At 40.1% G+C, this 20,427-nt stretch overlaps 1 protein-coding gene across 1 annotated transcript in view; it reads right to left on the reverse strand.

Annotated features, from left to right (window-relative positions):
* The window catches only part of Raph1 (Ras association (RalGDS/AF-6) and pleckstrin homology domains 1), a 73,903-nt gene that overhangs the window by 42,128 nt on the left and 11,348 nt on the right, over positions 1 to 20,427 (reverse strand). The window contains 2 exon segments of the mRNA XM_021655660.2: positions 959 to 1,064; positions 7,354 to 7,473. Of these exon segments, the coding sequence (XP_021511335.1) occupies positions 959 to 1,064; positions 7,354 to 7,473 (226 nt within the window).

A 20,427-nucleotide genomic window follows, 5' to 3' on the forward strand; every position in this document is an offset into this window, starting at 1 on the left:
TCTGGCTGTCAGGCATTTTCTTAATTAGTGATTGATGAGGGAGGGCCCAACCCTTTGTGGGTGGTGTCATCCCTGGGCTGGTGGTCCTGGGTTCCATAAAAAAGCAGGCTGAGCAAGCCAGGGGAAGCAAGCCAGTAAGCAGCACCCCTCCATGTCCTCTGTATCAGCGGCTGCCTCCAGGTTCCTGCTGCTTGAGTGCCTGTCCTGACTTCCCTCAGTGATGGACGAATAAGCCAAATAAACCCTTTGCTTCCCAACTTGTTTGTGGTCATGGTGTTTCACCACAGCAATGGAAACCCTAAGCCAGCTATTAGCACGGCCCGCTGTCCAGGTAGATATAGTATTACCACAAGAGAGAAGGGCACAAAGGGAAGAAAAAAGTCTAAAGAAATTCAGAACATTTATTACAAACACTAAGAAGTGACTAAGTATATTAAATAAAGGTCACATAGGCTGATTTTAAAATTACTAAGAAAAATTTTCTTTGAACTTCAGTTCAGTCAGATTGCTGTGGGCTTTCTCCTTAGCATGCACAGTATCAAGTACTAAATACATGACAAGAAAACCATGTTATGTTGTAGCTGCCTTTTTTCTGTGATTAATCTGAATTAATTGTATAAATTAAGAAAAATAGAACTCAGAATGGAGAGATGGCTCAGTGGCTAAGTACTGCTCTTCCAGAGGACGTGAGTTTGATTCCTAGCACCCACATCAGATGGTTCACAACTACCTATAACTCCAGCTTCAAGATTATCTGACACTTCTGGCCTCTGCAGGGACCTGCACTCATGTGTATAACTACACACACACACACACACACACTAATTTTAAAAAAGAAAAACAGAATTCAATCAAATTATGTATATAATTTTTATATAGTTTTACATTTTGAATTGCATTTCCTGTATTATAGAACTTAGTATAATACTACTTTAGACTTCACTTAATCAAATCTTACCATTCAAGTTGTATATGGAGAAACGGTAAGAAAAATTGGCCATATTTGTTTCCTGACGAAGAGGAGATCTTTTCACTGGTTCTTTGGGCTTGTCAGAATCCAAACTCTTAAAAAACAAAAAAGAAAAGAAAAGAAAGAAAGAGAGAGAGAGAAAGTTAGTTTAACAAGTCATATTAATGTGAGTTCCCATTACACAAAAAGATGAATGACTGCCATACTGTCTTAGTTAGTTTCTATTGCTGTGAGGAAACACCATGACCGAAAAGCGAATCAGAGAAGAAAGGGTTTTTATATGGCTTACACTTTCATATCACTGTTTGTCATCAAAAGGAAGTCAGGGCAGGAACTCAAACAGGGCGGGAACCTGGAGGCAAGAGCTGATGCAGAGAACACGGAGGGGTGCGGCTTATTGGCTTGCTCAGCTTGCTTTCTTATGGAATCCAGGACCAGCAGCTTGAGGCTGGCACTACCCACAATGGGCTGGGCCCTCCCCCATCAATCACTAATTTATAACATGACCTACAGACTTGTCTTACGGAGGCATTTTCTTGAGACTCCCTCTTCTCAGATGACTACAGCTTGAGACAAGTTGACATAAAACTATCCACACATATTAACAAAGCTAAAGTTTCTTTTTGCCCCAAGAAAACATAATTGGTTTTCATTAGTTATCTTCAATTTTTAAATATATTCTTACTTTTAAGACAACTGAGATTCAAAACTGTCACAGTTCAGGGGAAATACCTTTTCAAATACATCATACAGGCAATGACTTCATTCTATATACGTTCACTATGAGATAATTTAAGTATATGAATATGGACATGGAAAAGAACCATGAAGGGCTTTGCCATCTCTTTCCTCCAAGAGTTGTGTTTTTTGATCTAGCACAATCTCATCTATGTCTAAAGACAAACACAATCTTGAACTTCATTTCCTCCTTCCCTTTCTTTTGTAGTTCTGGGGACCGAACCTAAGGCCTGTGCATAGCAGACACTCCCATCTACCACCAGATCACACTGCTAGCCCTCGCCACCTTCTTACAATGATACTCTTTTCACCTGTAGCTTTTCTACAATAAGGAAAAAAGGTATCTAAACAGAAAATTACAACAACAACAATGAAGGAGGAGGAGGAAAAGAAATCTAACTAAAGTTAGAATAATCTTTTACAACTAGTCTCTAAATAAACGTCCTATCAAATAAGTTTAAGGTTTAAAAAGATCTTTGGTGCTGAGCATAGTGGTGCACACCTATAATTCCAGCACTCGGGAGGCAGAGGCAGGTGGATCTCTTTGAGTTCGAGGCCAGCCTGGTCTACAGAGCAAGTCCCAGGACAGCCAGGGCGTCACAGAGAAAACATGTCTTAAAAACAAAAATAAAAAAAGAAGGTATTTTATTTGTATAACCATTTTACATTAGAATGCTATCTTTACTTACCTATCTCAAGCCTTTGATAATTCATTCAAACCATGCCCATCTTGTTTTTAAATAAACTCACCTTGGAGCCCAGGCTGAGCCAACATCACTGAACAGAGTAGAAAATGACGGTAAATGAGGTTGACCTCTAGAGTGCTGGGATTACAGCTCTATGCTGCCACACTTGCCTTAAGCGGCACAGTGGGAATGGGACCTGGTCTATGTATCGCTAGGAAAGCATACTGCCAATTAAACTACATGCCCGGGCTCCATTTTGTTTTTAAAGATTTATTTTTAAGTGTATGAGTATTTTGTCTGAATGTTGTAAGGGTACTGAGTGTGCATGCAGTGCCTTGGAGGCTAGAAGAGGTAGTTGGATCCCCTAAGCTGGAGTTGCAGACATTTATGAGCTGCCACTTGGGTGCTGAGAACCAAACCTGTGTCCTCCGTAAGAACAGCTAGTGTTCTTAACCACTAAGCCATTTCTCCAGTCCTCCATCCTGTTTTTGAAGCTATCAAATGAACATGGTCCACAACCTACTCAGTGCTTTATTTCAAAAGTTCAAAAAACAGCTAAGAAATTCTCCTTTAACCTTGAACCTAATTCTTCAGAAGAAATTTTAAATCTTTCAAAAGAGCTGAAGGGACAAATATTTTCTGTAAAATGGCTATAACTGAAGACTTATTAAAAGTCAACCTCTTTCTAGGTCAGATAAATGAACATGTATCTTAATTACCTGTCCATGGTGCTGAGGCAATGAAGGAAATACTGACAGACTCCTTAGGTCAAGAAGTTGGTAATACAGTGTGGTCATTTTTAATCTGTGGGGAGGTCGCTAAAATTCTGCAAAAACCTACACATCTTATCCCAGAAAAATGCACAACAGACGCATTTTAACAACTATTAGAAAGGAATCATCAACTATTTAAAACTTAAGTTTGCTTAATTATTAACATGGAATACGTGCACTGGTAACACTGCAGTGAACTGAAGTAATGAAATAAATCTGAACCTCAGCAAGTCAACTACTTCTTAAACTGTCCACGAATAGTAACATGTTAACAGTGAGTCGTAAGATGCGTTGGTTTTAATGTTTCTCTTTAATGACAGATTTCTATGAGGGAAAGGCAGGCAACTTAAAATACACATGAGAACATAGCACCAAGTGAGGAGAAAGGCCGTCTGCATTTCTGGGCGGAGAGTCCAGGGCAGCCGGACTCTCTTCTACCTGCCGTCTCTTTTTGGCCTCCTGTTCAAGTATACAGCCACTTGATCACAGACAGCACAGTGTGCTAGCTGGCCCTTGGGTAATTTTCTCTATACACTATTATTTCTATTTCTTCTGTTTGCTTCTTCTTTTCTTCTTTTGCTGCCGCTGTGAAAAAAACCTCATAACAGGGGCAACTTACAGAGCTAAGAGTTTATTTGCGTGTGGGGTTCCAGAGGGCTAAGGGTCAGCTCGCATGGCAGAAGCATGTCAGCAGGGGCGGGGAGCTGAGAGAGCACGTCTTTCCACCAGAAGAGGTGAGCAAGGCTGCAGCCCACCCTCAGTGACTCTCCAGCAGAGCCACGGACTTGGAACCAAGTATTAAACACCTAACGGTATAGGAACATTTATTAAAACCATCACAGCGGCACAGAACTGGATACCTAGTCATCATCCTTATGACAAACTGCTTTCTGTAAAAATAACTAAGAATTAAGAACTAGAAAAACGGGTCAGTTAAGTGCACGGGGACCTGAGTTTAATCTGCAGCACACATGTAAAAGATGGGCACATATGCCTGGGTAGTGCCTGTATCTTGGCAATGGAGAGGCAGAGACATGAAGATCCCTGGGGCTTGCTGATCAGCCAGTCTAGACAACTGATGAGCTTCAGGTTCAACAAGAGACTGGGTTTTAAAAAATAAGGGTGATGGCCAGAGAGATAACTTAGACATTAAGGCCCTTGCTACCATACTTCACAATCTAAATTCAATCCCTGAGACCCACATGGTAAAAAGACAGAACCAACTCCAAAAGGTCTCTTCTGACCTCCACACATTTCACACATACATGACTGCTACCCCCAATATAAATATGAAATAAAAAATAGAGAAGGATAACAGATATGATGGCTAATTCTGACTGTCAACTTGACTATACCTGGAAGCAAATAAAACCCAAGCAGCTGTGCACAGCTGTGAGGGATTCTCCTGACTGGATTTTTTGAAGTAGGAAGGCCCACCCGAAATCCGGTGCAGCCCACTTAAAAGGACATGGAAGAAAGAAGCTTTGGCTTTTTGCCTGCTTGCCTACCCTCTCACTGGCAGGCTCATCTATCCTGTGGCTATTATTCCTTTGCTGGTATTAGAATCTACTTCTTCAGGATCCAACATAGACTAAACAGAGCAGCACTGTAGGAATACCTCAGGAATCCAGAATGGGACCGCTGGGACATACACCTCATGGACTGAACAATTACTGAATTTTTGACCTTCCCATCGAGAGGCAGCCATTGCTGGCTGGATCACCACCCTCCTTTAATATGTATGTATTCGGTCTACCAGTTCTGTTCTTTTAGAAAATGTTGACTAACACACCAAACATCAACCTCTGGACTCTATATACATGTGTGCACCCATATACACATGCCTGCCTGCCCCTGCCAACTGCAGAGCAGGAAATCAGATAGAATTTGATACCTACAGTTTGACAAAAGGCAGTTTGACAAAAATAATGTTACCTTTACTGATCACAGCTTGTAGTGGTTAAAATGAGAATGGCTCCCCTAGGCTCATATATTTGAATGTTTGGTTCCCAGATTAAAAGGATTAGGAGATATGGCCTTTCAGGAGGTGTGCCACCAAGTGGGCTTTGAGGCTTCAAAAGCTCAGCTAGGCCTAGTTTCTCTCCTGCTTCCTGCTTGTGGATCACATGGAAGGCTCAGCTACTGCTCCAACTTCATGCCTGCCTCCTGCCATGCTCCATGCCATGATGGTTGTGGATTCACCCTCGGAAACTGTAAGCTTATCAGTTGCCTAGGTCACGGTGTCTCTTCACAGCAATAGAAGAGTAACTTAGACAGAGATGACAGGAAAGATCCATGTGAAATCCTGGCAGAACTGAAAACATCCTCCTCCCAGGCTAGCAGTAATAGAGTATAGCTGCAAACCAAACGTATCTGCCTCTCAAGCTGACCCACAGCTGTGAAGTCAGCTGGAACGTTAGGCCTCCATCTCATTTTTCCATTAGTTATGGAATCTTACAGACATTACCAAAGAAACTATTTAAACATGTTTGTCCTGATGTTCTCATTATTATGAAGTAAAATTTTTTTTTAAATAAATACGACCATCTTTATATACTGCATGCAATATATTAACCAGGGAAGTAAATACTGCATCATTTTATTCTAAAAAGTGGCATAGTGGATAATGTCTCAGGGAGTAAAATGCTTGCCACGAAAACCTGGTCCTTGAATTCTATGTCTGAAATCCACACAGAGACGCCACATGCACGCTGTGGCATGCATGCACTCACCCCTCCACCTGACACATACAACATAATGATAAAAACTTAAAAATCAAGACCTGTGATCCAGAACAAACAAATGAGTAAGCATACACAATGATGGCCCATGCCTGTAATCTTAATACCTGGGCAGTAGGCACATGATCAGCAGCTCAAGGTTGGCCTTGACTCAATCAAGTCACATGTCAAGTCCAAGACCAACCTGAGCTACATGAGACCCCATCCTAAAGACTGGCCACCCACGCATCACCACCGCCAGCAACAACAAATCCACAGTCCAGTAAAATAAATCAAAGCAAAGCAAAGCAAAGCAAAGCAAAGCAAAGCAAAATAAAACAAAACAAAACAAAACCCAGGCTAGAGAGATGTCTCAGAGGTTAAGAACACTGGCTGTTCTTTGAAAGGTCCTGAGTTGAATTCCCAGCAACCATATGGTATCTCCTACAGTGAGATCTGGAGCCCTATTCTGGTAACACAGGCAGAATGCTGTATGAATAATAAATAAATAAAAAAGAAAAAAACAAACCAACCAACCAACAACAACAGAAAACAAAAACACACCTTTAAAACTATTTTAAATATAGTTTAATGAATGAACTTTGGTCAGCATTTTGAAAACATGATCTAGAAAATACAAATAATGTATGTCATAAAATATATTTAAATTTGTTACAAAACAAAATATGTCAAAATTTAGATTCTTAAACGTCAGACTTCAAAATTGTCTTAGTTTCCAATCTCCAATTTGTGAAACAGATATTAAGCCCCTCTCAAACTAACAGAAATTCTGTTAAAGAACTGTTTTTTGCTTTTTTTTTTTTAAACCTTAGAATAAACATAAAAAGGGGGCCAGGGAAATGACTCAGCTGGTAAAACACTTGCAAGAATGAGGACACTCCCAAAACCAAATTCAAATGGTGGGCACTTATAATCCTAGCCCTGGGGAGGCAAGATCCCTGGGGCCTAGCCTAACTAGTAAGTGTTATGCCAAAGAAACACCTGTCTCCCTGGAGACTTCTTGGGGAGCCCACACCAATTTTCCTACTTTTTCTGAGTGCCTTTTCCCCAGCCCTGGTGCTTAAGTTTATATTAAACTTATTTTTAACCAAAAAAATGTCCAACCCTGCTTCATTAAAGGGGTGGGAGTGGTTAAGAAGAAAGGAGAGAGACTGAAGACCCTGTGTGTCAAGAAAATGGTGACCCTGGGGAGATCTCTGGTCTCTGCCTGCATGTGCATGTACACACAGATGAACACACACACCACACACACGTGTTCACAGCATATACAAATAACAACCGCAGAAGAAACTATCTTGCACTGTAAAGTTTCTATTCATCTATTATTTTTTTCTTTTAGCAGTATTTTAAAATTTAGCCTGCACATCTTTTATCTGTACATTAAACTTTAAACATGTAGTAATAACTTCAAATCTTCAACCAGCTTTTCAGGTAATACTTCTAACCTGAGTAAGTTTGTCCAGTTCCCCAAGCCAGGCTCCAAACATTTTATCCAGGTCCTGATCTTCCTTGTCACTGTCTTCTTCAGCACCATGGTCAATTTCTTCATCTGATAGTTGCTCCATCTGAAATACAGACATTTGTGTTAAATGAGCAACTTCAAATTCAACTTAAAAATTATTCAGAACAAGGCCTGGTGTATGATATGACTCTCTGAAGTCAAATCTTCAAAGTCAGATTATATCATAAGAAAATAGAAATGATTATCAGTGAAGACAAGCAGGGCACAGTGGCACACACCTGTAATCCAACCACTCTGGGAGGCAGAGGCAGGTGGATCTCTATGAGTTCAAGGCCAGCCTGGTCTACAAATCGAGTCCAGGACAGCCAAGACTACACAGAGAAACCTGGTCTTGAAAAAACAAACTAAACCCAAAAAGGGAAACTAGATATACAAACAATTTGTAAAATATACAGAATACTCCTTTTAATTAACAGAGTGTAACTGTAGTGTTAATCTCTCTGGAGGCTGCTGGTCTCTTTAATAGTCTAATTAATAGTTTCATAAACTTCAACAGAATTCCATAAATAATAGGTTAGATATTTTGCAGGACATGCTAAAATTTCACTTAAATTTCCCTATCAACTACATTCTGAAACAGTGAACATACTATACCTCAGATCATGTACCAACATGCAAGTTACTGAAGACGGAATAAAATCCAAAGTCACTGGCAGGTAAACAAAGCTCTGCAGAATCCTAGCCTTCAGGGACTTCCCCTCACCATTTCCTGCTTCCTCACTTCTCGGCTTTCTAGACACAGTCTTGCTTGCTGGAACATACAGACTTGCTGCAACCTTAGTCTTTTCAATGTCAGATCTCCTACCTGGAACTCTTTCCTCTAGATGAGGGCATGGTTAATGCCTTTCCTCGCTTCATTCAGGTCTGCCTAAAAGAGCATCCCATCAAATAGCCCTACACTCTTGCTATGTTCTGCCCCTTATCTAGTTTTAGCTTTCTCCATACTTTTTGGGGGGATGGGGAGCAGGGTAGAGACAGTTTCTTTATGTAGTGCTAGCTGTCCTGGAACTCTATGTAGACAAGGCTGGCCTTGACCTCACAGAGAACCACTTGCCTCTGCTTTCCAAGTGCTGAGATTAAAGCATAGGCCACCCACACCTGGCTTCTTCATAGTGCTTTTAGCCAAGATCACATTTATCCTTTCTTGTCTTCACTGGAAGGAAAGATCCTTAACTTCTGTATCTACATACTTTGAGCGGCTGACATTTGGGTCACAGTTGTGTCATTAAGTATCTGTTCAATAGTATTTAAATATATGTACACACACATTTTAAAGAGGTTCCTAAGAGCTTAATTTAAGACCAAAGACCATAAAATAAACATTATTACACAAATAATAGAGGACCAAAATAAACACTGAGTACTAGTCCTTCAGGACTGGGTAGGTGCTTCATAAAAAAACTCATCTAAAGGCTCAGGAATTAGGAGCCAGGTTCCATACCCAGCTGCTCACAGCTGCTTACAACTACAGTTCCAAGAGATCTGATGCCCTCTTCTGGCTTCCACATGTTCTGCATATGCACAGTTCAAAACCATATGATCAGGTCCATACACATAAAATAAATTGTTAAAAAGCAAAGCAGAACTTGTTATTTCTTTTGAGACAGGGTTTCATATAGTCTAGGCTGGCTTCACACTTCTCAAACTCTAAGTAGCCAAGGATGAACTTAAACTTCTGATTTCTTGCCTCCACCTCCTGAGTGTTGGCGTTTACAGGTGTGCACATTAGAACTTATGGGGCGCTGAGAATGGAAACGAGGGCTTCATGGTAGGCAAGCACTGTATCAAATGAACTACATTCCCAGGTAATATCACACCATTTATTTAAGACTTTATTCACCTGTAAATGAAGGAAAGTGGGCTGAGAATAATTAACTGTTCCCAAGCTGAATAGTAAATAACAGTGTGAAATTTTGTGTGACTTATTTACTAGTGTTTTTTTGAACTGATTACTGTAGAGTTGCTTTGCTGGCCACCATGTATACAGATAAATTTGAGAAGGGTGTAACTTTTTTAAAGATTTATTATGTGTACAGCATTCTGCCTGCAGGCCAGAAGAGGACACCAGATCTCATTATAGATGGTTGTGAGCCATCATGTGGTTGTTGGAAATTGAACTTAGGACCTTTGGAAGAGCAGCCAGTGCTCTTTAACCTCTGAGCTATTTAAATACCTCATTTTTATTTTTTCGTTCAATAACATTTATTGGGTAAGGTCTCACATGCCAGGTACTATGCTAAGAACAGAACACTGATAGAAAGTCAGCTAAAACCCATTTCTAGTGGATCCTTATTCTACTGGCATGAGGAATGCAAAGTCAAAGGACAACTTTTGGGAATCGGTTCTCTCTAGCAGGGGGGTCCCAGGGATCAAACTCTCATTTGTCCAGCTTAGTGGCAAGCACCCTTACCTGCTGAATCATCTTGCCAGCCCCTTAAGGCTTAAACAAACAAACAATCTATCATTGTTTTATGCTAGGCAGTAAAATAAATGTGCTCAAGTATCAACGATCAAAAAATGTAGTATTGTAAAATCAACTGCACACAATGTAACCTACCCATTAAGTATACTTTAGTTTGAAGCACTAATAATCCTGCCAATTTTCTATGAAACTAACTATTCATGCCCATTTCCCCTACTAACCTTCTGTTTAGTATTTATTATTCAGTTTCTTCTTTGAGAGTGGAGGGAATTGTGACTATCCAGAAGGGTGGGCTTATTATGTCTTAAGATTCCAGTTAAGTACAGTCTAGGTAGGGTAAACTATGTCGAGATGAGGTAAGGTGGGAGTAAGCAAGGGGAGGGGAGGGAGGAGTATAAATGCCTTGAGATTGACTCAAGAGGGCAGAGAAAAATTTACAAGAGAAGGACAAAGGCAAGATCTTATCTTATAGGCCCTGGAAAACAAGCTTGCATGCCAATCCTCCCATCCATAACTTCCTTGAAGGGAGTTTAGAAATACATGTTGAGAGAGTTAAGACTACCATGTTAAGAATACATGATAGTGAAAGGGGAAAAAGAAAGATTGGTTCTTATTCAGAAGACAGAGTAACTGCATAAAGAAGACCACTGGAAAGGTATTCTAAACACTAGGTAGAGACAATTATATACAAGGAGATTGACGATCTGGGAGGAAACACAACGTAGACAAGTCATGTGTGTATCAAGTGATGAGAAAAACTCATGATACATAGTCAGGGTGCCTTACTCATTACAGAGTATTTTTTTCCCTCTATTTTAAAAAAAATGCTTAAGAATGCTTTTTATAAAATTATGTACTATTTAAAACTGCTTTAAAATGCTTTCAGGTTTGGGCTCAGGACAGTGTGACTTCCTTCAGTTTATCTGACACCAGTCTCTGAAGTTTGACCCTAGTGGTATCAAAGTCCTGTACCTGACGTACACAGGATGTGAAGTCAGAGCCACACCTGCACTGGGCCCCAAGTTCAGTCCCAGTGGGTCTGTCTCCAAAAAAGTTGATGGTGACATTGCCAAGGCACCCAGTGATTGGAAAGGTCCCGAGGATTACAGTGAACTAACCACTCCCAACTGACAGGCCCAGGCTGAGGCTGTACCTCCTGCCCTGATCATCAAAGCCCTCAAGGAGCCATGGAGACAGAAAGCAGAACATTAAGCTTAGTGGAAGTATCACTTTTGATGAGACTGCCTGACATCTGTGCGCCAGTCTTTAGCAGAAAACTTTCTGAACTATTAAGATCCTGTGTTCTGCACACAGTCTGTGAGCCGGAATATGTATGGGTGCCACCTTCATGACATCATAGTGACATCAGCAGTCATGCAGTGGAATACCCAGCTAGTTATGAAGAAACAAGAAAAAAAATATATTTCAATTTTTTTTAAAAAAGCAGTTGCTCCATCTTTATCCCTATACTTCTTATAGGCAAGATGAATTCTGGGTCAAAAGTTTTATGGGTGGGTTGGTGCCACCTTCCCTCTACCAGAAGTCCAACCTGGCTACAGGAGGTGTCAAGTTCAGGCTCCATGTCCCCCACTGTTAGAGCTTTCAGCTAGGGTCACCCCCATAGACTTCCTGGGGCCACCCTGTCCCAGAGATGCTCCCCCCCAATTTTTGTTCTCTCCAGGTCCTCCTCCTCCTTGCACCTCCTCCCTACCACCCTCCTTCACCACACCTGATTCTCACCTTTGTTATCCACCCCACCTCCTCTCCCACAAAGCTCTCTCCATCTACTTCAGATGACTATCTTATTTCCATCTCTTCGTGAGATTCAAGCATCCTCCGTGGGCCCTCCTTGGCTTCTTTGGGTTTGTGGAAATGGCATGCCAATGATTGGCCCAACTTGATACCCACCTCATGGAAGAGAGCCAGCCCCTGACACTATTTTGTTTTTCTAGACAGGGTTTCTCTGTGCAGCCTTGGCTATCCTGGACTTGCTTTATAGACTAGGCTGGCATCAAACTCATGGCAATCTATCTGCCTCTGCCTCCCTGAGTGCTGTGATTACAGGTGTGTGCCACCATGCCTGCCCTCGACACTATTAATGATGCTCTCCTATGCTTGCAGACAGGAGCTTAGCATAACTGTCTTCTGAGAGGCTTCATGCAGCAGCTGTTGGAAACAGATGCAGAGACCCAAATAATAGGCCGAACTCAAGGAGGTTTGTGGAAGAGTGGGAGGAAGGATAGAGGAAGCTGGAGGGGTCAAGGACACCACAAGAAGACCTACAGAGTAAACTAACCTGGGCCCATGGGGGCTCATAGACTGAACCACCAACCAGAGCATGCATGGACTGGTCCTAGGCCCCTTACACATGTGGCAGATGTGCAGTGTGGTCATCATATGGGTCCCCTAACAATGGGAGTAGGGGCTGTCTCTGACTTTGCTGCCTGCCCGTGGATCCCTTTCCCCTAGCTGGGTTGCCTTGTCTGGCCTCAGTGGGAGAAGATGCTGTGACTTGATATGCCAGGGTGGGTTGGTAACCCTTGGTATCTCTCCTTCTCTGAGATAGGATGTGGGGGTGATGGTGAGGGCAGCACTGGGAGGGGAGGAGGGGGGAGGATAGGATCAGGCTATAAAGTGATTAAATAAATTTTTTTTTAAAACTTAAAAATCAGCTGACCAAAACAAACAATAACAACAACAGAACAAAAACCCCAAACCTGAGGAAACAGTAGAGTGGGGTTACCCATAGGGTAGTCTCGAGTCTAATGTTTCATGCACCAAAATAGCACTAGAAGCTTCTACTTCATTTAATATTTATGGTATATTTTCTACGCACCAGACACCAGAGAAACAGATGCACACACTGACATTTAATCTCAAGTTATATATACTTAGTAGGAGGACAGAGAAAGCAGTAAAATAAAACACTGTGCTGAGTGCTCTACAGAGGGCTATGTACATCGAGTAAGCAGGGAAGGATGGTACTTCAGTGAGACAGGACGACAATGTACAAGGGAAAGATGGATAAGGATGTGTTAGGCACAGGAATGGCTATTATATATAGGAGTATGAGAATGCAGGACATGCTGTGAATTCTAAGTGGCTCAGAATTCTCAGTGTTCTTGAGATGCAATATAAACTCATGGAAGAAAAGGAAATGCAAAACTATATACCATTTGAAAGAGTTGGATGAGCAGTTCTCAACCCTCCAAATGCTGTGACTCTTTAATACAGTTCCTCATGGTGGAACTGTAAAATTCCATAACCATAAAATTACTTCTTTGCTACTTCGTAACTGTAAATTTGCTACCATTATGAACTGTAAATATCTCATATACAGGATCTCTGATATGAGACCCAGGAGGTTGAGACCTACAGGTTGAGAACCACTGAGTTAGACATTTCTCTTGTAGGACAATGTTTCTCTAGTTGTGGTCTGCTCACAGTATACTTCAAAACTACCTGGAAAATATGATGTTTAAGTCAGGGTTGTTTGAATGTTTGAAGATTTATTTTCATTTACATGTATGTGTATGTCTGCATGAATTTACGTCATGTGTGGATGCCTTGGAGGCCAAGAGAAGGAATCAAATTCCATGGAGCTGGAATAACAGATGGTTATGAGCTGCTTGATGTGGGTGGTAGGAAAGTTAAGTGTTCTTAATCTTAACCACTGAACCATCTCTTCAGCCTTCCAAGAGACAGTACATATAAGTTCCTCAAGGTAGGAAAGGTTAGACCCTCTCCCCCCTTCCTCCCATCCCCAAAAGCCCAGGATTAGGCCATAAAATTCCATCAATCCCTGAGTTTGCTCTACCATAGGCCACAAAATCTAATCCCAGACCACTGTAGTAAGCTCTGCCCCCAATTCTTAGCACCCACTTTGGTGGCTTACGACTATTAGTAATTCTCCAGTTCCAGGGGCTTCAACACTTTTCACAGGTATAAACATACACACAGAATTTAAAAGGCTATAATAAAAAGCTTTTAAAGTTTTGTTACATGCATTCACTGGTTTTTCTGAGAATGAATTCTGTGCATCTGTTCTTAGTTATATTACATATTACTTGACTACTGTATTGACTGTGCCTGTGTGGGTACATAACGGTGTGTGTGGAGGTCACAGGGCCATAGTGATATACACACTTCCTTATCACAGAAGATAACAGAAAAAGATCACAATTTTGTCATCATTATCATAATAAGCAAGCACTGAGTTTTTAAAGTGCTAAGTTCTTTTGTTTTTTTTTTTAACAAGGAAGGTAATCATCAATATGTCGTAGAGTTAGAGAATGAAAATTCAATGAGACTACATACTCTCAAAATATTTCTCCACAAATTACCGGGAAGATACTGCTTAACCAAGTGATCACAGTGTCACCAATGTTGAGGCAGGCCAGCATTTCCTGGCTTACTCAATTACATTTTTAGACATATTCTAACAATGATAAAATTTAGTTTTATTCAACAAAAAGAATAATTACTCCTCAAATAAGTCAAAGAGACATTCAAAGACTTGTTTCTGGACTTTACATCAAAACAAATAAGCAAACAAACTGTAAACAATTAGTCAGGCCCAGTGGCTTCCACCTGTGATCACAACTCTCGGGGAAAGGCTGAGGCTAAGGCACTGCCGTGAGTTTGGGGACTCATGGAGAGCCTGGACTGCTGAGTGAAGCTGTCTCAAATCCATTTTCACCTCTAAGTGCCAACTAAGTTAGTAAAGGCTGGTACTGTCACAGCTCTATCAGGAAGACAGCAGAGTTTTAGTTACAGATCAAATGCTACTACTACTTGTCAAATTGGCTAAAACACAGGCTTTAGGGTTTTCTTTTTTTCTTTTTAAATGTGGGCTGGAGAGATGGTTTAGTGGTTAGAGCATGTACGGTTCCCAATAGTCACATCAGGTGGCCCCAAACTGCTTGAAATTCCAGCTCCCAAGAAGCCAAAGCCTCTGGCCCGAGAACATCTGCACTTAGCCCTTTACCACACACACACACACACACACACACACACACGTGCAAGTGCACACACACACTTAAACATAAAAAGAAAAATTTTAAGACCCCAGATGTTTTCTTTTTTAAATGTTTGCTACGAGAACAAAAGGAATGAGAAGGTATTGTTGTGGAACTCCCTGTAATCACTAATGTGAATTACACGCTAGCCTCCTCAGCCCTGCACCCACGTAGTCGCACACTCCGAAAGAACATATTATACTTTTCATTTATCACTCTAGAGCAACTATGGGAGAATCATAGTCTTTATTGATCTAAATTGTAAAAGTTTTCCCCCAAATATTGCCAATTTAAGATGCTTAAAAATTAACATGATATTAAAATTAAGACGAGGCAAAGTTAAAAGGATACATTTCTTTAAAAAAATCAATTCATCTGGTTGTACGTAAATAAATACTCAAAGGAACCAACACATTTTAAAATATATTTCTCCACCAATACCAGAATAATTAAGAAAACCCAGAAAATTTCGACTATACACAATTTGAGCAGAATGATCCCAAGGATATTTCAGGACGTGACTTAACAGCTGCCTTGACGATAACAAATGTGTATTACTGGGGACAAAGCCTGAACTCAAATCAGTTTCAAAATATAATCTATTCAAACTCAAAGAAATCTTACAAGGACAGTAAAAATGTGTTCCTCAAAGCACTTAGTTTGATCCTCAGGATTCACATGGTGGAAGGAGGAAAATCAACTTCCACAAATTGTTTTCTGGCCTCCAAATGTGCCACGGCTCAGCTGGGGCAGGGGTGTGCATATGCACACACTCATTAATAAATGTAATTATTTTTCATTCTCTTTCTCTCCCCCTCCCCCCAAACAGGGTCTATGTATCTTTGGCTGTCCTGAAACTCACTCTGTAGACCAGGCTGGCCTTGAACTCAGAGAGCTGGGATTAAGAGCTCTTAGCTTTCCTTCTAACCACTCTCCCTGTTTCAATGCTCTGCCAAACATTCTACTCCTATCTGGCAATGTTTGGGGTCATTCTCAGTTACATAGCAAGTTTGAGACAAGCCTGAACTACATGAAATCTGGGTGTGGCAGCATATAGACCAGGCTAGTCTGGTCTATACAGTAACTCCAGTCCAGCCAGTGTTACACAGAGATACCTAACCCTAAAAATAAAATAAAATAAAAGTTTTTAAGTCTGTTGAGTATTCAAATAATATATGCTAAACATCTCCTTTCTGGTTAAAGACATTTATTTTACTTATGCAGATATCTATGTGTGTATCTCTGTGTGTCTTTCTATGAACATTTTTCAAGTAAGTAAATCTTCCGTTTGTATGTCTTAAATCTGAGTAACACCAAAAAGATCAGCTTAAGAAAACAAGAATTCTGTAAGAATTCTCTGGTTCAAGCTATCTAGAACTAAACAATGAGTCTGAAAAAAAAAAGAAAAGAAAAACTCAAATTCTTGTTCTACTCTGATTTTACTATTACCTAGACAGAACTCTGGTTAAATCCTTAGCACTGGTTTTCTTAATCTATAGAGGGGAAAGAAGGAGGAAGTTAGAGACAGATAAACTGATACCAGAGGAATCCCCTCCACCCACCTGAAGTCATTCCTCTGCGAAGTTGCTATTTAAACAGCAGCGTCACTCTAACTTCCTGTCAATTTGTCAGTCTTCTCTAATCCTAGCTGCAGATGAGAGGCACTAATTGCTCTTCACCCTTTGGGCACACTGATTAAAAGGAGGGAGAGGCTTAAAGATGTGGCTTTCTCACTTTCCCCAAAGACCAAACTCCTACCCAAAGGGATTCATGAAGTCTCAGCAGGAGCCTGGAACCTGTACAAGATGCTCAGACCGTTAATTAATGGTGTATTATGTTTTCCTCTTACTTTTACTTTTGCTTGCAGAATCACTGAATAGAACAAATGGTCATGGGTATGAGAAAAAATCATATATGATTTTCTGTGCAACAAATCTGGAATCTAGAAAGCACAAAGGGTAACTTCCCATGACAGAATAAACAACATTCTAGAGTGGGCTTGCTTCATACCTATTTTTTTTTTCCAAGACAGGGTTTCTCTGTGTAGCCTTGGCTGTCCTGGACTCACTTTGTAGACCAGGCTGACCTGAAATTCACAGCACTGTCTCCCCTAGTGCTGGAATTACAGGTGTGCACCACTGTGCCCAGCTCATGCCTAAATTTTTTAAACCAACTATATTAAAAATGGATGTTAGTTTTATATTTTGCCCCATAATATAAATTAGAATAGAAAAATGTTTGAAGTCATCAAATAAAATGAAAGGTTTAGGATAATGCTGTCCTGTCTGTTCTACAGCTTTGGATTCTCAGTGCCTCTTCTGCTCCGAACCTTGTGTGTACTTAGAGGCAGAGATCACAGTGTTCTGATCTGGAAAGAAGGAAAACAGCAGCAGCATCTCTGTTCTGTTATCATAAAGAAACAAATTCAAAGAGAATCTCAAAAAGAAGACTGAAAAGCCCTTACAGGCTACTTATCTTCCCTAATTACCTTTCAATGAAATGTAAGCAAAACTTGGAAAACTCTATTAAACTTCACTAAATAAACCTGCAGTGCCTAGCTAACCATTATATGCTTTGACCAGACAGTACACTGAGTAAAAAGAGAATCAATATAATATAAAAAAATAAAAATTAAAAAAAAAAGAGAATCAAAATTTCAAACCGTCAATCCTTCTCATCACGCCACCTGGACAGACATGAAGACAGCCAGGCAGGGTTGACTGGCCTGGTTTCTGTCATGGCCAAAATACCCACTTCTCTTCTCTCAAAACTATTTTACTTTAATTATGAATGAATGGATTCTAAGACATCAGAATAGTCTAACACGTATGGCTGATCTCCTATCCACTCACACACACACACAGGCACCACTAGTTATTTCGTATACTCTCCCATCCTCCTTCCCCTTCTCTCGGTCAGGAAGATGAATGCTAAGCAGGCCGACTGCTAAGCCACTGTTGTTTACTCACTGCTGTCTCTGATGTATCACCTGCTGACAAAATGAACTTCGTTTTGTTAAGGAGACATTTTTGACAAGGGTCTCACTCCTCTAGTTCTGCCTGGCCAGCTACTTCCACAGTACACCAGGCTTGCCAAACTTACTGTGACCCACTTGCCTCTCTACCTTCAAGTGTTGGGCACTCATGCATTGCCACACCTAGCCCTTCCTTTAAGAGCTGGCTTCCAGGTTTTAGACTACTGAGTTGGAACCCCAAGCCAAACACTTGAAACACTCTGTGAACTCACCTGAAGAAGAAACAAGATAAAAGCTCCATTTACCAGCTTGGAATCCATTCATGCAAGATTAAAGTGAAATATCTAATATTTTGAGAGAAAAAATAGTGAGAACAGAATTTCTGAACCATGAAGAGTTATCCTTCCACAGTGAAGGAAAGCTTGGTGGCACATGCCTGTAATCCCAACACTTGGAAGACAGAGGCAGGAGGATTGCTATGAGTCTCACAAGAGCCTGAACTACAGAGACCTTTTCTTTATTCATTTTTATGTGAGTCTCTCAGGACTTCACCAGACACTTCATCCCTTTCCCCTTACCCCCATCACAACGATGTATTTAGACTTCCATTGCTAACAATGAGGACTATAATGAGCTTCTGTCCAAGAAACTTAATTCTTAATTCTCAGAATTTCCAGCTAAAGCAAAACCCTAAAGGTAATCTCTTTGAAGTTTCTAGAGTAAGAGAAGTTGAATTCATTGCATCCATGTCTTTATATAAATGAATAATTCTTAATAATAGGTTTCAGTACTCCTGTAGATCATTTACAGTACTCAGTAAAGTCATTTTTCCAAAGTCTCTGTTACATCCTAAGCTGCCTATTGTCAAACTGGTTTTTAATTTAATCTAATTTAAAGAAAATTTCCTGTCTATGCCTTCAGTCCTGGTACAAATAAATTCAATGCAAATGAAAAAAAAGGAAAAATAAAATATTTCTGAGAAAAAAAATTGAAGGGATTTACCATCAGTAGAACTGCCTTACAAGAAATGTTAAAAGAATATGATATAGTTAGTCACTCAGTTGGAGATGTGATGGTATAGAAACTGCTTCTTGATAAAAATTTACAATATAATCTTCCTAAATAAAATAGATTACAGAACTCTAAAAAACACATACTTATCCAGCTGACAAAAGTATGATAAAGCAGGGGTTGAAAGAATGTGCATCAACTTCTCATCATTTGGGAAGCTATTGGAGATGACTGTATCAGCAGTTCTCAACCTTCCTAATGCTACAACCTTTTAATGCAGTTAGTTCCTCATGTTGTGGTGACCCCCAACCATAAGATTATTTTGTTGTTACTTCATAACTATACTTTTGCTAGTGTTATGAATTGCAATGTAAATACCTGATATGCAGGATAACTGATATGTGACCCCTGGGGGGGATCATGACCCACAGGTTAAGAGCCACTGACATAAAGCATAATCTAAAGATAGATACCACATTTAAATATCCAACATAGAAACAAGTGCCAAGAGAAAGAATAACTGTCATCCTAACCATCTAAGACTCTATCTCAAAAAAAAAAAGGCTGGTTCACACCTTTGATCCAGGTACATTCAGAGGTTGAGGTAGAAGAATTCTGAGTTCAAATCAGACTAAGCACAGTAAGACATTGTCTAAAACTAACCAATCTACAGTCTACAACAATAGAAGTATAGTAAATAAAAAAGCATAGAACAGCAATCTTTTTTTTTTTAACATGTCTGTCACCATGTGCATGGCTGCTGTCCAGAGATCAGAAGAAAGCATCAGGGTCCCTAGAACTGGAGTTCCAAATGGCTGTAAGTCCTCTTATGGGTGCTAAGAATCAATCCTGGGTCCTCTGCAAGAACAAGTGCTCCTAACCACTGAATCATCTCTCCAACCCCAGAAACCTAGACGTTTATAAACATGTAGGTATAGCCAGACGGTGGTGGCGTACACCTTTGATCCCAGCTCTTGGGAGGCAGAAGCATACAGATCTCTCTGAGTTCAAGGCCAGCCTGGTCTACAAAGCAAGTCCAAGACAGCTAGCGCTCTGTTCACAAAACAAACAAACAAACAAAAATAAAAACATTCATGGGAATTCAAATTATCTGGGGAGGAATTTCATCAAAAATCTCTTTAAACTTAAATTATTTGAAGCAAAATATAAACAACTCATTAGGTAGGGCTATATGTTTTACTATATGTATATACTTTATATCATGTTTTATAATTGAATTTAAAAATAATTTTGAAAAAAATCCAAAATACAGAAAAGCTAATATATAAACAGGCTCAAGAAGGCCAGTGGCAATAAAAGAAGCAGAATTAACGTGTGCATCCAATGAACTATACAAACACAAACACATGAGAAACAAAAACACATACATGAAAAAATTGGAAATACTAACTGTAGTCATTTCTGAATAAGACTTTTGTTTCTTCTTTGTACTCTGTGTTAATATTAGTAAAAGGGGAAAAGAAAGCAAACCAGAAAACGGAATAGTTCTCAGGTAAAAAAAAAACGCACATTCCAATTAAACTTGTAAAACTATTTTTCTTCCAATTCTGA

Source organism: Meriones unguiculatus, chromosome 15 (assembly GCF_030254825.1).
Source record: "Meriones unguiculatus strain TT.TT164.6M chromosome 15, Bangor_MerUng_6.1, whole genome shotgun sequence".
Taxonomy (NCBI): domain Eukaryota; kingdom Metazoa; phylum Chordata; class Mammalia; order Rodentia; family Muridae; genus Meriones; species Meriones unguiculatus.